This window comes from Ptychodera flava, chromosome 12 (genome assembly GCF_041260155.1).
Source record: "Ptychodera flava strain L36383 chromosome 12, AS_Pfla_20210202, whole genome shotgun sequence".
Lineage (NCBI taxonomy): Eukaryota > Metazoa > Hemichordata > Enteropneusta > Ptychoderidae > Ptychodera > Ptychodera flava.
This window is the reverse complement of record NC_091939.1, coordinates 25,198,478-25,214,102: the sequence shown is the minus strand read 5'-3', so window position 1 is coordinate 25,214,102 and position 15,625 is coordinate 25,198,478. Positions and strand designations below refer to the sequence as shown.

The 15,625-nt window shown below is 40.5% G+C and overlaps 1 protein-coding gene across 2 annotated transcripts in view; it reads left to right on the top strand.

Annotated features, from left to right (window-relative positions):
* Positions 1-15,625, top strand: part of LOC139145494 (sodium-dependent serotonin transporter-like) — a 46,165-nt gene that overhangs the window by 14,673 nt on the left and 15,867 nt on the right. Inside the window, exons 1-4 of one of the 2 annotated variants that reach the window (XM_070716703.1) lie at positions 1,834-1,892; positions 4,287-5,188; positions 9,565-9,699; positions 11,924-12,146. In XM_070716703.1, the coding sequence (XP_070572804.1) occupies positions 4,720-5,188; positions 9,565-9,699; positions 11,924-12,146 (827 nt within the window). In that variant the 5' untranslated portion in view covers positions 1,834-1,892; positions 4,287-4,719. Of the gene's footprint in view, positions 1-1,833; positions 1,893-4,286; positions 5,189-9,564; positions 9,700-11,923; positions 12,147-15,625 lie in introns of those variants that run through there. The other variant, XM_070716702.1, reaches the window with a different exon arrangement.

The following is a 15,625-nucleotide window of genomic DNA, read 5'->3' as shown; positions in this document are numbered from 1 at the left end:
TACTTCCCCCAGTTGGATGTGCGATCTTTGTCGCGCGTACGTGTTCCCCAATAGTTTTGGTCCAAGGCTAGTGAAAATTAGATTGCGCTCTATGGCAAACATAAACCCGAAAACACCATCACAGAAACCTCCTCCCTTGTCAATAAAGTGTAATTATTCATAGATTTATCATCTTGCTTGAGTGGACTTTCCCCTTTGAAAATTTTATAGTCACTTAACATGGCGGGGAAAGTTAGGCAGGGACCTAAACAAACAGTTGGTCGTGTGGACCTCTTACTGTGTGCGGTCAACTTAAGTGTACCTATCACATTCTTTCGTGGGCAACATATGTTAGAAATGACTGGGGAACTACCACAGATAGTTGTACACTGTGTAAATAATAGGAATCCCGCTCAAGTTTATGGGTTGCTCACTGAATATTACAGAACCCTAGAATATAAGCGTGTTGCCCGGGGTGTTACCAGCATGGACAAAGTACAGCTATAAGCAGTCGATCAAAAATAAGTGTCTAAAGTAACAGCGCGTCCAGTGAACTTGATCGTGAGACTCTATTTCTTGCCCTTGTGATTTGAACGACTCCACATCAATGCTCGAATACCGTCATAACAGCATATAATTATTTTGCATCGATAAACCGCAGTTTCCATATTGAGGTAAAATCCTTCAGGCTGCAAAGTTTTTTTTGACCCTCTTCATATTGATCATCTTTCGAAGAAATTAATGCATAAAATATCAATGAGAGCAAGTAAAATTCAAACTACATGACATAGTTTCACTTAACTTATCAAATATGACAACACGCAAAGTATACGCGATTGATTGATTCTTGGGAACAAGTGCGCGCGTTGACCTCCGGGCGGCTTTCGCATGAAAACACCGTGTGTAGCTGTTGCACTCTCCCTTGATGTGACCAACTATGCCAACCATCTTGCCGGGCGACCAACACGGAGTTCGCGGGGAGCTGTTCACAGCTTGACGTCCGGCATCGACGTCCGTGGGTCGAAGCAAGCAGTGCCCACCGAACGCAGTCGACATTTTTCAAGTAATGAAGAATCAAATTTTTCGGTGATAATTGAACTCTGGGAAGCGTATTCATCAAGTTTAATCAATCATAAGGGCCATGAAAGTCACCTTTTACCGGCTTCATGATTAATAGATGAACAAAGCCCGTTCCCAATGTGACGAAACTGGAAGGCCTTCCTGTGTTGTTGAACATTTTGTGTAGAGAAAACTGTCCTATGGGAGGCAAAGAATAATAACATCAGAGCCGTACATTACCCAGATTATGTCGCAATGAATGCTGGGAAGAAAACATTTTGAGAAACACTTGTCCTTCCACATACCGTTACCAATGAAAGAAGAAAATGCTGACCCTGAGAAGATGAGACTGTTTGTGATTGATTGATTGATTGATTGATTGATTGATTGACTGATCGACTGATCCACACTATGACCAACCTATACACACTAGATCAATCCCGTCAATAGATCATATGATAAGGTCACGTGTTTACTTGCACAAGCAGCTATATACATTGATTTTTACACAGGGACGATCGCAGCATTCTCATCGGGCTTAAAAATGTATTATAGAAACGGCGGGGAAGGTTTTGAAGACACCCCTCAACTTCTAAATGAAGTACAGCGGGATACTCGTCCTTCATCAAACGCCCAAGTTCATCAGGTTCACCTAACATGACCCTGCTCATGACCTTGACATCGGTCTTATGAGGTGAAGGTGGTTTCGCATTAAAAGTTTATTTTGTTCCTCTTGTTCGTTCGTCTGTGTGTCAAACTTGCGTCATTTTGTAAATTTGCATGACCCGCCCTTGCACTCTATTCAGCCATTCATTCGCGCGTGAGGAACAAGTCCGATACATGGTTGCAAGCTGGTAAGTTTGGTTAAGTACTGCTATGGTCTTAGGATGCGTGTCCCCGTTTAATGTACCAATCGTATCACCCCCCCCCCCCCCCCAACTAGCAAGTGAGCACGTTGCTCTGGCCGCTTTGTCAATGCTTTGGCTTCCAAGGTGACATGATTTCCGATCGGAGATCATTTAATCGCACTTTTTGCCTCGAGAGTGCGGTACAACCTGGTTATGTCGACCATTAGTTTGCATTTCTTTGCCAACGTTTATTGTGAAATGTGACGAAATCTCTCGCTAAATCCGTCAGTGAATCAAGTTGCATTCAGAGAAAAAATCACGGCTGCTGCGTGACAGAGCGATGTTCATCCTGTGTGAGTCATGTCAATAAGTTTCATTCCACGAATCGAACTGCACCCGGTTTTTCTTTCCCCCTTTTTACTCCAAGACTGTTCTGTGTTCTGGCGATCACTATCATCTCCATCACGCAGTGTAAAGACACCCCAGTCTCTTGTATTATGTATGCGCCTTGCGTTTGCTTCTGTAACGATAATAAGCTGCGTAAATTGGTAAATCACGGACGATTGGGTTTTCTTTCATGGTTGCTTGGTGTTTGCAGTGACGCCTGACAAGTGCTACTGTGGCTGCTCCTATATTGAGCGTGGATTCTCGAGTCGACTTTGAATAACATCCGCGTTAGTGTTGGATACTACACCATATTGCCTTGTTGTTGTTGTTTTTGTTATTGTTGTTGTTGTGCTTCTATACACCGCCTTGCGTCACATTTGTTAATCAGTGGCATTGAACAACGCAACATCTAACGTGTCCCGTATCTACAATCATGTTTTTCTCAAATTATTTACAATGTGTTTTACAAGATAAAAATTATCAATAATTTTACAATCACTGTAATTTTAACTGAGGTATAATAACTCATCAATGGGAAAAGTGACGAAAAGTTGAAAAGATTACTTTGTTAACTTCTGCACATATTCTCTGCAATACAGCCTATAATCCACATGAAGCGGAAACTGGCCGTAACATTTGATAACACTGTCATTATCTTAATTCCAGAAAGCGAGTTCATTTTCTTCCTCGTCGTCTTAAAGTATGTTGAGGTACAGATTATTGCCCCGGTAAACATAACCCATTCTGCAGCAATATGTAATTTTATAGGTGGGGAAAGATGCATTCTGGCATTGCACATGCTGTATTGATAAGTTGAACATTAATATTAAAATCAATATATTGTTAAAGTGTTCGACACCTAATCGATCTTGAAGGTATCCAATGAAGTTCTGAACACTTAAAATATGTCATAATTAAACTTGGGGGGGGGGGGGGGCATGTATTTTCTCATGACCGTTCAATAAGTTCACATCTTTATATAGAATATACATTTTTAACTTGTCGTTAAAAGTGAAAAATTGCGATGAATTGTGACTTAAACGAAACGGTGAAATAAGTGCGCAACGGCGGTCACCCCGTTTCTAAATCAAGTAGCATTTTCATTGTTTTAATCTCATGGCACATCAGTTCTGATTCAATGCGGGGCCAGAAATATGATAAGCTGTTAAAACTCGCATGCAGGTGCAGTACCTGCACTGCTTATGGCGACCACAAAGGTATAAAGCTTATATAGTGTGGATTATTGAATTGAGTATGGCTTTTGAGTCCATTTCACGTCAGACTGGTCCATCGCTTTGTTCCTTTCGTCGAATAAACCATTTCAACCGTAAGCAAATGTTTCCCCACTTAGTTGCATTTTTTACCCTGTGCGATATTGTCATGACTTTTGACTTTTTCAGTTATTATTTTTTCGCTCGCGTGGCGATTCATGCGGTTTAGTCAGCTGTGGCATGTCGGGAGAATGTGCCAAGCTGAAGAGAAGTGTCGATTTCTAGTTTGAGGTGTACATTACAAAGACCACTTGTAGATTGCTTGCCGGGTTCAACGGAAGTAGTCCGCTGCCGCGGTGATACGATTCTGCCCAGAGTTTGCCAGAAGCTAAACGCAAGCTTTCACCGGCGCTGTCATCGCCTAATAAAAGCCCTTGCCACAACTCGGGCTTCTGTTTGAGAATTCCGTGTCAAGTGGAGACACTGTCCTTTGTGCGCGCGTGTTATCTCATTAAGCCAGTTCTCACAGACATAAGTCTTGGATACGGTATGGTGTTGAGAACGCCATTCACTGCAGCGATGGAATTTACAAGGTATCGTAAATGGGCTTTCGCATTTCTCAAGTCGAGATTTTTTTTTGAAACTCGTCATCTAGCGTCCAATCCCGCATCTATGTGTTCATTTCCTCTTCCAGTGTACAATTCTGAGCAATATTGCGCTCTGGTTGGACGCCCAACTCTCGGGTGGTCCACACACTAATTCATTTCATTATTTTCTCATTATTTCCCTCTTTTCATTCCAGGTCGCCAAGTAGTTTCCAGGATATTCGTATTGCTTCAGATCCTGGGTTTTAAAGCAGTCGCGCTCTTGGCTTGTTAGATTACTCCATAGTAGACTTGCCAGTCCGTCGAGTCATCATCATCACCATCATCATCACCCGTGACCACCGTCGTCATAGGCAGCAACGGCAGCAGTACCTCGCAACGCCGCATCGCATTCGCGCACCGCACCACCAGTCGCTTCACACAGTCCGACTCCTGGACCCCGCAGTGGACAACAGTGCTCTGTTGTAGCTATGCGAACAGTTCGTCTGGGTTTCACGATTTGAGAACTTAACCAGGAATATTTTATCTATTTATTATTATTTTCTTGCTACACTGTATAGCGCATTTTGAAAAAGATAAGTGTGTCTAATTTTTGAAGATATATTCGAATCCCAAAACCCAAGCGCAACTATGAACCGAAACGACCCGAGACACCCCGGCCAACACAAGCACGCGCCAAAGAGCCTGGACAACTTAGCGTTCGACAGAACTGGTGACGTGACTGGTGGCCAAAACAAAGACGACGACGGCGAAGGGACGAACTCTGAAGTACGGGTTACTTTACAGGACGCCTGCGGCGGGACGACGACTTTTACCGCCAGGACGAACAGCCTCTCCGGGCTGACTACAGCTGCCAACGCACAGTGCCCCAACTCCCAGAAGTACCAGGGCAACAGCCTGGATGGCGGACCGACCATGACCAAAGTTCCCATCACCGAAAGCACTCTGGGTCTTGTTAAGGACCACGATAGCAAAGAAAGCGACGGCGAGCGGCAAACCTGGAGCAAGAAGATAGATTTCTTGTTGTCGGTGATCGGCTTTGCCGTCGACCTCGGTAACGTTTGGAGGTTTCCGTACATATGCCATAAAAACGGCGGAGGTATGTAGTATTCTTGTTCGTTTGGCCTTGACATTGTCCTCAGCATACACACTTTACTTCTTAAACTCAGATGCCACACCGCGCTAACTACTAACTCAAACAAACGGCTCTCGCAACTTTTCTCCTTCTTCTTTCTTTGAAATAGACATCGTCAAATTATTGATAGAAAGCAGTCGGAAGGGTCGTATTGGCTGGTCGGAAAGACCTTGTGGGCGTTTGAGCGTGCACTGTACGAGAATGTCATAATTAGTTAAAAGCTCAGAGTTTGGGAACAGGGCACGTATTCTATGTCAACTGTCGGATGCGAACATCCATTTGTCGTTCAGAATGTGGACACTGATGTGTGAAAAGAGGGAGCCCTGTGATCGTATTGGCTACATCACTAATTGATACGGCGTCTCTGATAGATCTATAGTCGATAGTCGTTCTTGATGTGAAGGAACGAGAAATATCACTCGTGAAAATTGTCCGGGGGGGGGGGGGGTGTTTCAACAAGCTACCAGAGCGTATTCGGCTCAAGCGAATCTATGGTTGATTTGAGTCCACAAAGATATTACTTAACGTTCACTGCGACATCAAAATATAAGCAGTGAAATTAAATTGAATGTAGGCCTAACTGCAGGCATGCCCTGGAGTTTGTGACATAAGACCTAGGCGACTTATATTTTGTATCAAAGTTCACATTAGTGGTTTATCAGACTTATGAGAGGGGAACTTAGGGTCGTATCGTCTACCAGATTCCAAACCATGTACTTGTCTATCTGTGTGTAATGGAGCAATTACACCGGGGAAAATGAAAAACTACTCGGTTCACACGACGGGAACAAATCGTCAACGTTCCCACCAGTCGTATAATTTCATTCTCGCGATTGAACATTCCTGAAGACGTTGGACGAGGTATGAGGGCTATGTTACAGACTGTTAAGAGCTGCACATAAAGGTCAGCCAAAATAGGTTCATAAAATCCTTAATAATTGGGTAAACGTCATTTACCATGTGTATGTGCTTACGACAAAGTACAGGGGTTATCTCTGTTTTTGCTGCCAAATCACTGAAACACCAAAAACCTCACGTTCAAGATATTACCCGTTGTTGGCGAATCCCAGACTGCTGATAACACCATGCACCCGTACACGGGAAGAGAACCGCGTGCTGAAATCGTCTCGACTCGAGCTCTCCCATCGTTTCAAAGCTGATTTCGTTATCAGTATCTTTTTTGTAAAACGAGAAACGGTTGAGCATGTTGCGTCGTGATTCGAGTCACTCCAGTCGAAATTGGAGTTTCCAATCCCAGTGATCGAGGGTTGTCAGTAGCGTTGTGGAAACTGTACACTGTGTTTGTGTATTTATCGAGTGGTGTAAAATACAAACAAAATTTAAAGGGTAGTAGCTGTAACTTTTAATGATTTTTTTCACTATTTATGATTTGTATATCAATTTCGAGCTCTCTTGTTCGACTCCCCAAGGTATCTTGAAACACCAGCCATTAAGTTTGTCAACACAGAGTCTATATGCTAACAGTTTAAAATGTACTTTTATTGTTTACACTTGAGCTGTTTATATCTAAACATGCTTCGAGGGAGAAAGACTAGAAACGGCAGTTGCCATTAAAAAAACAAAAATAGAGGGAAAAATCATCAAAGTTACAGCTACTGGCCCTTTGCTGTATCAGTTCCCTTTAAATGAAATGTGGTTTGCTACCAGCACTGCATCGGGATTTAGGGACGATGATAACGACACTTTGGTATGGCCGGCCACTTGTACCCTGTCCGTCTGTTGACGATAACTGCTCAGATCTACTCAAGCTTGCCTTGTTAGAATTCTTAGAAAGTCACGCTCTATCGCTCTCACCATCCATTGACAATATAAGTATAGGCTCTGTATCTACTTCATCTGGTTTAACAAGAGATCGTAGAATTTTACTTTCTCTTCCTCCTCTGTCTGTCTGTCTGTATGCTGTCTGTCTGTCTCTCTTTCTCTCTCTCTCTCTCTCTCTCTCTCTCTCTCTCTCTCTCTCTCTCTCTCTCTCTCACACACACACACACTGACACACCACTTGTGTCAACATTCTGATCGGCAGGCCGCCTTATGTTTACGTCACCCTCTCATCCCTGTAGAACCATACAGTTACCAGACAGTTCACGTTTTTTTTGGGGTGACATCTATAGCTCTGCGCGTATGTTAATAATACTTAACCCATAGCTAACTTTGATTTATGAAATTGAAAATAGGTATACCTGATCACAGACTGTAGCTCATGTTCCCACTAAATCTTTCTCTTTTTGGTAAATTAACTCTTTAACTACGTATGCACCAACCAGCATGCGTAGAAAAACCACGTGACATCTGCATATCCTTTTTTCAATGTCACCTTCGTTGAAACCTCCATAGTTTGTCAGTTCTGTTAGTATTTTTGTTTATCCTATTCTTTTTCAAAACTGTTCAACACTTGCAATAGCTGTGTCTATTTTCCCTTTATAGTGCGATTTGTCACTTGTTTCTTTCATCAGGTTTTTCCATAAAAATGTTTCAATTTTCCATTAGCCGCAACTATTGGTGTATTTTCAAGTATTTTGGGGGGTTGAATTTGAGAAATACAGTCGAAATGGTGAGTGAACACGACCCGTAGTTGTGGAATGTCCATCGATCTTGTTGACAAATGAATTTCTGAGTCCGGACTGGAATTCATTCGTCAACAATGACATCGCATACAGTACACGGTGCACAGTGTTTACAAGGCTAATACTTGTTTTTGCTGAAGGATTAAAAGAAAAGTACTTTTTTACAAAACAAACCTAATGACACGTATAATCAAACCATACAGCTATGTTCCCTTTCAATATTTACCGCGTTTTCGAATACCCTTATTAGTTTTGAATGTGGTGCACAAAAGACTGTAATATCGTCATTTTCAGAAAAGATTCCATGTGACGTCATGAATCTTCAGAATTTGCGACACAAGCGAAAAGACAATTGAAAGAACAGTTCTCTGATATTGTTTTCCTGTGTTTTATAATGTATTAACAACAAATATCACGTCGCGCACTTTCGCAGATTCGGTTGAATTCAATAGCAATTCCTTAAGAATATACAACTTTTCATCTAATGTATTGGCTAAAATTTTCGAACAGCGACGTATGACCCAGAATGGCATTGGGTTGGGGGGGGGGGTAAAGAATATTACATTGATTGGGTTTTTGCATCATGTGCTGTATATGCAATGTACAGGCAAAGAGTGTCCGCTCTTTGATTCTCGTTTACGCAAAGGTCATTGGATATTATAAGAGGATGACCTATGACCCGTGAGGCATCTTCAAAATTATACTCCTACTTTCCGTTTAAAAATAACTTGACCTTTACAATGAATATTGTCGTTAAATTAATATCGGAACATTCTTGAGAGTGTCTTTTGGGTGTGAATGCAATTTCCGTTTTGAAAGCATCATTGTAGCAACTTGAATGACATTCTGATATTTGCATAACTAAGGTGTGGGTCACAAGATCGTAGGAGGGCGGGGTCAGAATCCAGATATGCCTTTGCGTGAATTCCAATAGTTACATCTAATATTATTTGGAAATGAGCATGAAACGTTTTTTCCCGAATACAAAACTTTTCCACTGTTCGTTCATAAGAACGTTGTTTTTTATGTGAAATGGGAATTTTCATGCACAATGTTCAGTTCTTGTAGTTTATATAGTCGTAAGATCTAACAATCTGGCCATCACACATGACAGGTTTACAATGAATTGGAGAGACATGAAGAAAAAGAGAAAAAACGTCCAAGACAGAGAATTTTTAATTGCCCTTCTGATATGAACTAACAAGTTTTTCATAACTTCTTTGCAAAAAAAAATAAAAAAAAATACCCTGCTCATAATAGTGTTTGAATATATCTGCTCTAATGTTAATTTGAAGAGAAAGCTATTCTTGTAAAATCATCCACGTGTAGTGTTTATATTATATAAAGGGAACCAGTCGTCCGAACTGCGCCTGTGCGAGTTTCTTGTTTACAAACAATGTATTCGTGCACGATATCTAGATGCACCTCATCAACGTAGCTGCAACTTTTAAATTATATGATGTAGATTATGACAGACATGTTTTAACTTTCATAAATCACCATTGTATTTTGGATACAGTGTTTATATTGCTTGTATGGGTCCCATACGACCTTTGAGCGCAGTTCCGACGACTGTATCCCTTTAAGTTAGGATGTGAGCCTTAACGTCATGTGTAAATACTCACTGTTGTATTCACTGTTTCCATTGTCTGTCCTCATCTTTCAGAACTGTCTCAAATGCTACCACGTAAACAACTCGACATAAGCATAATAAAATAAAGAAACAAACAGAGGCATTTCTTTCCTACCTTGCAGGTGCGTTTCTTATACCCTACTGTATCATGGCAGTGTTCGGTGGAGTACCCCTCTTTTATATGGAGCTATCGTTGGGGCAGTACCATCACAGTGGAGCAATCAGCCTCTGGAGCAAGATCTGTCCGATCTTCAAAGGTGAGAACCCCCAACAAACGCGGGAATTTCATTTATTTTTCTCCCCTTGCTGACGTCATAGACTGCCACTGCCAATGGTGTTTCCGGGCAGCAGTCTTACGGCAATTTGTCGTCATGTTCGTAAATGTGAAACTTGTGTATATTCCCCGCTAAATGGGCGCTGTATTTGTGTCATTAAAGGCCTCAGTAAACGGTAAATATCTGCAGACAATTTATAAACTAATCATTCTGCACATTAGCAAGGTGAATCTTCGCTATACGTACATGTCACAAGTCAAACCAGAGATGCTCGGCTGTGCATTCGTGAAGACAGGAGCCACAGTGGCGCTACACGTGAATGGGGCAATCCATTTTGACATGAAAATGCGGGCCCGGACCCAAAACTGTTTACGACACGATGCTGACTTGTTCTTACTCTGTCGCAATTATGCTTGCTTGCAACGGCGTAATTTAACAAAATTAGCTTAAATCTTTCATTCCGTGAGCCGCGGCAATGCAGAAAATGTGTACCAATTTATGACTGTTGGCGCTTTTAAATATTATATCAACTTCACAAGTCATTATGATAATTAGCACGACCTTTGCTATTCTAGCCATTTATATACATTTGGAAATTCATCAATTAAACCCGACTAAGATTATCTCACACACATGCTTTCAAGTTCCAAATCCAGAAAAAGAATCGCAGTCTCGTTCCGAACGATATTTTTTCTTCCGTCATCGCCACTTGTACTTTGTCACAGGTATACTAGGCCTTCGTGAGCCCTGCGACACGTCGGTCGGCAAAGGCACTCAGCTACTGAGCAAAAATGTGAAAGACGCCGCAAAACGTTTTTTTTTTCTTTTCTTGAAAAGCCGAGTTTCATTCGTCTGAGATCGATCATTCTACGTCTGCGCTAATGATACTTATTACCTAACAATGGGCAAATCAATAATATTTCAGAAAGGGTGAGAATATTTCAACAAACTAAATATACTAGTATTTCGAGGACAATGTTTTCCTGCAGCCTGCTTTCAGGATAAATTTTATCCCTAGAATCATGTTGACACAGTATGCCATTCAAGTTGTAGTGTATATATTTACCACTTCATACTTCTTTCCGAAAAAACCTAGAATTTCTGATAAAAATGGAAATAATTAACAATCCTAATAGTGTAAGATTTGTAATTTACGATGGGACTTTTACCCTTGGATTTGATTTACGCGGACTATCAATATCAAAAAATCCACAAGAGGACAATACTGAACATTTTTGACACGCTTTGTTATAGGGCCAGTAGATGCAACTTTCGATAATTTTGTCAACGGTGTTTTGTGTTTTTGTTTTGTACGTCTATAAAAGACGTCCATTGCTTAAAGAGAAAAACAGATCAGCTTACATTTGCAGATTAAACCTACATTAGTTCACTGTTCAATTATCCCAATTAGTTCCAATCGTGTTTACAAGTTCGTTTTCTACTCTTTAATCAAACACCGTCTATATTAAGTGTAAGAGCTGATGAGCTCAACTCTGTGCATCTCAACATGCTCTAGGAGTAGAGTAAGAAACTGTAGTTGACATCAACAAGAAAACAAAAATTGAGTGGAAAAAACCTTCAAAAGTTAAATCATCAAAAGGTTACATATAATGGTCCCAAAACTATACATATTGAGAAAATGGCTTCGTCAGAAAGTCATGGGTTCACAAATCCAACGTAGGATGAGTGAAGTTTAGAAGACACAAATCCTTAAATATGAACTGAAAAGAGTTTCCCTAGAGGGCCCCATGTACCCCATCTTTAAACCTAATCCGAACAGCTCCCTAGGTTATTAGTGATTGGGACTGTCTGAGTCAACCAATCTTCACTCCAACCTTCGAGGAAATAGTCTTTCTATTAGTTGTTTCGCAGTCGAAGATGGAATGATATATTTTACATGCATGCAAATCTGTGCACCTGGTGACTCACGAATCAAATAAACGGATTTTGCGTAAGGTTATAAATGGTAACTCACAATCTATATGTGCGGTATAATAACAGCCGCTGAACCATTACATGATAATAAATATCCATGCGTTATCAAAGGTGAACTGCCGAGTGAGATTGAGATAGTGAATAACAACGAGAGTATTTCCATCACCGTCCATTGATTATGGTCAATGGGTATTCAATTATGTCGAGTGTGGTGACCGATTTCACACGACTGGCTAATTGACCACCACATTCTTTTCTTTGATGTCCACAGGCATAGGTTACGCGCTGTGCGTGATCGACATGTACACCTCTTTCTTCTACAACACAATCATAGCATGGGCCGTCTACTATCTCATGTCATCGTTCACATCTCAGCTACCCTGGACTACCTGCGACAACCATTGGAATACTCCAAACTGCACCGAGATCTCGCGGATTAACAGATCGAACGAGAACATTTCGCAAGGTTCACTTCCGGCAGCAGAATTTTTTGAGTGAGTAAAAAAAATTAAAACAGGCATTCTTTAATTGAACATAGACTTTCAGAAATTTTTGCTTGGGTACTTTTCCAACACTTGTCCAGCTGGGGAGTTGTCGACCGGATCAATAAATGTCAATATTTTTTCAATATAAATGAATTTTGAAAATGTCAGTATTACCGACAAAGTTCCGTTGTTTGGTCGTGAAAAAGGATTTTCGCGCCAAATAAGTGACCATCGGTTTCAGGTTTGCTTAAACGCTGTTTGACCTAAATTTGACGCTCAAGAAATCAGAAAATCAACGAGAAATCCATTTTCCGCTTTGAACAGCAAAAGGTAGATGAATATGGAGATACTGTCTTTTGATTCAGACAGAATTTCGCTATCGTTCACTGATTTCAACCCCCATCCTTTCGATCTTCAGCTAGGAACCTACAAGAAATTCAGAATTATTCTGGAGAAAGTCATAGAGTCTTTAGGCGACCGAACAGAGTAGATCCTTTTCAACTGACCTTGGCATTGTGGACATGAGAAGACCAATTTGTGATTTGTCATTATTTTTGCTTTGTACGTTAATTGCGAGTTCTTGTTCTACCACACAGATGTTTAAACACTCACCATTGCGCTTGTCAACATAGGTTCTATACGTGTGAAATGCACAGTTATATCGTTTACACTTGAATTCTAGTCCGGACCAGAATTCACTCGTCACCGACAACAATGCAGTTTACACATGTAAGGACTGAATTGACAAGCTGAATGCTGTGTATCTCAACGTGCAATTGGGAGTGGGGGAAAAAGTGAATGCCAATGAAAAGAAAACTAGAGACAAAAAGGTGCAGCTTTAAATTTCACTAAGGTAGCAAAAGCACTCTGCATTACGATTTTTATTCGGCATTCGAAGCCATCTTAGATTCGCCTTGCTGTCACTACACACTAGTAGCTCAGTGCGAGGCCGCAGATCCGAAGCTTTGACGTCTGAAATCATCGTATGTTGCGTTGCTTTTTACCTGCCGCGATGGCTGCTGGGAAATACATAACATATTCACTGCTTGCAATTTGACAGATTTGTCGTGTTGTGCCTCGCAGGAGCCTTCATGAATACAATAAAAAGAAAAAAATTAGGAAATTATAATTTCAAAATAGAAACATCAAAACGTTAAATAAATACAAAAGGCCAAAACAGCTTGGTATATCTTGGAAAATTGAAGCTTAATTTGCCGCCATGTTAACATTTATCTTCCCCTGAGGACGAAAAAAGAAGAAGGGTTTAAGTTACATTAATGTTATATGTCGTATGAATTTACAAAGCTGTTATACCATCATTATCTGAGCCACGCAATTTAATTGTCGGAGGCTCGAACACTATCATATTGCCTTGTCAACACAGATTCTAAATAACTTATTTTGAGAATGCCCCATTTATCTGTGCTTATTATGATGCCGGGGACGCTCATTAATGTCAGAGAAAACCGCATTCCTTGTGTTATCGTCCGCGCCTATTAATGACGTCGAAAAACCGCCGCCAGCTATTTCGTAGAGAACGCTTTAATGGCTTCAAGATTAAGATTGTGTGTTTTGTTTTTAAAAATATTATATCGACAGTATAAATTCGTATATTGAATAATTACGGTGTAATTTGACCTAAGGCGGCGTGTGCGCATTGATCCTAGGTCGCTTCAATTTCATCTCGTCAAAAGCTTGAAAACTCCATCAATGACGTGATTTTTTTGACCAACATAAGTTCACAGCAGATGGATGTTAGGGCTTCGCTATATCCACTGAGGATGCGGTGTTTTTTTGAAGAAGTAAAATCATTGTCTCTCTTACGAATTCCATGTGTTCGCGCATGCACTCAGTTTTTCGCCATCCTTGCCATCCGAAGATGTTAAAGAACTGTTTCTTTTCTGTCCAATCGGCACCTGAAGTTGTATTGTTTGTAGTGACCACCATCTAAAATTAATTTTAAAAAAATGTACAATACACTATCTCCCTTTCCCATGCGAATCTTCCTGACTAAAGATTTTTTCTTCCTTGGGATCTCTTATTTACGATCATCGAAATTCTAAAGTACGTAAAAATTATTTTACAAAAATAACCCCTGCGCTTTATTTATTTATATTTATTTATTTATTTATTTATTTATTCGGAAATCCTACGGGATCAAGTCCCATTTATCTACACACCTAGATTAGATCGCACAAGGAAATGGAGCGTGTGCATTTATATATATATATATATATATATATATATATATATATATATATATATATATATATATATATATATATATATTATATATTCAATTGGAAAAAAGCTAAATTTGCAGAATCAAACACAATCGTTCACTATGGCCGCAAAGAGCAGAAATGTCAAGACTTGAGCTTACACGATAGGAGAAACACTCCATCGTTACTAGTAATAAGATGAAAATTTATCGCTTGCTGACAAAATAACAGACTGGATTAGTTAATGAAAACAAAACTTCGACAGATGACAATAAAGCGTACGTGAAGAAAATAAAAGAATTTACAGGCATGCGCAAAAACAGAGCGTATATAATCAGCGCAGAGTTTTTTTGTGTTATTTTACAAAATATTTCAGAAGCATGTTGTGCTTTCTTCTGTCTCTGATCGTGATTACTGAAATGGTCCCTCATGAGATTTTTGGGGAAAAATCATAATTAGTTTCGTAATTTTGAAATACGTTCACGTATGATCTCGTTGCCCTGGCTATCGTAATTAACGTGAGCTTGATTTAGAGATTTAATATTCTATAAGTCTTGTGTGATATTGAATACAAAAATTATTCTAGTCTGTTTTATATAGTAAATAATTGAGAGTCTGGAACCAGAGGTCGATCGCGACCACGATTCAAATACTTCTCTAATTGTGTTAGATGGTTTCTGTGGCGGGCTCCACAGGTGTCTTGCGCATTTTCATATCCTAAGTACGGATAATGTATCACCGACTTAGACTGTCAGAGTGAAGACAATGGTCGTGTCCCGGTTGAACGCGGCGGTACTACGCGCTAATAAATAACTTAAGTGGTTTGCCATAGCGTAACGTTGATTGAATTGGACGTGAAATCGTCTAATTTTATAACAGAGCCGAGAGCTGTCTAAATCGTGCGCGCCCTGAATCCCGTCACTGCCGTGAGGGTTGGTTGGCTTGGTGCCTTTGACGAGTCGTTTTCACGGTAATGCGTAGGCTAGATCCGCCGTCGGCTGTTAAGTTATTTGCAGTTTCCTGCCCACTTCGCCAGTTACTTGGTGAAAGCTGCGCGTGGACGGGGACATCGCATGGTCGACTATAGCATGTCCATTTCATCGCGACTCCATTTTCATTAGCGCGTAATTGGGGTCGATTCGCGAACTGAAAATATAAAGATTAAGTGAAAAACAGACAATATTAGCGCACCTAGCTTGAGACACGGGGAAAATTTGTCGAGTCTGCCTAGCGCTGGCCGTTGCATGTCCTAGGGTTGATATGATT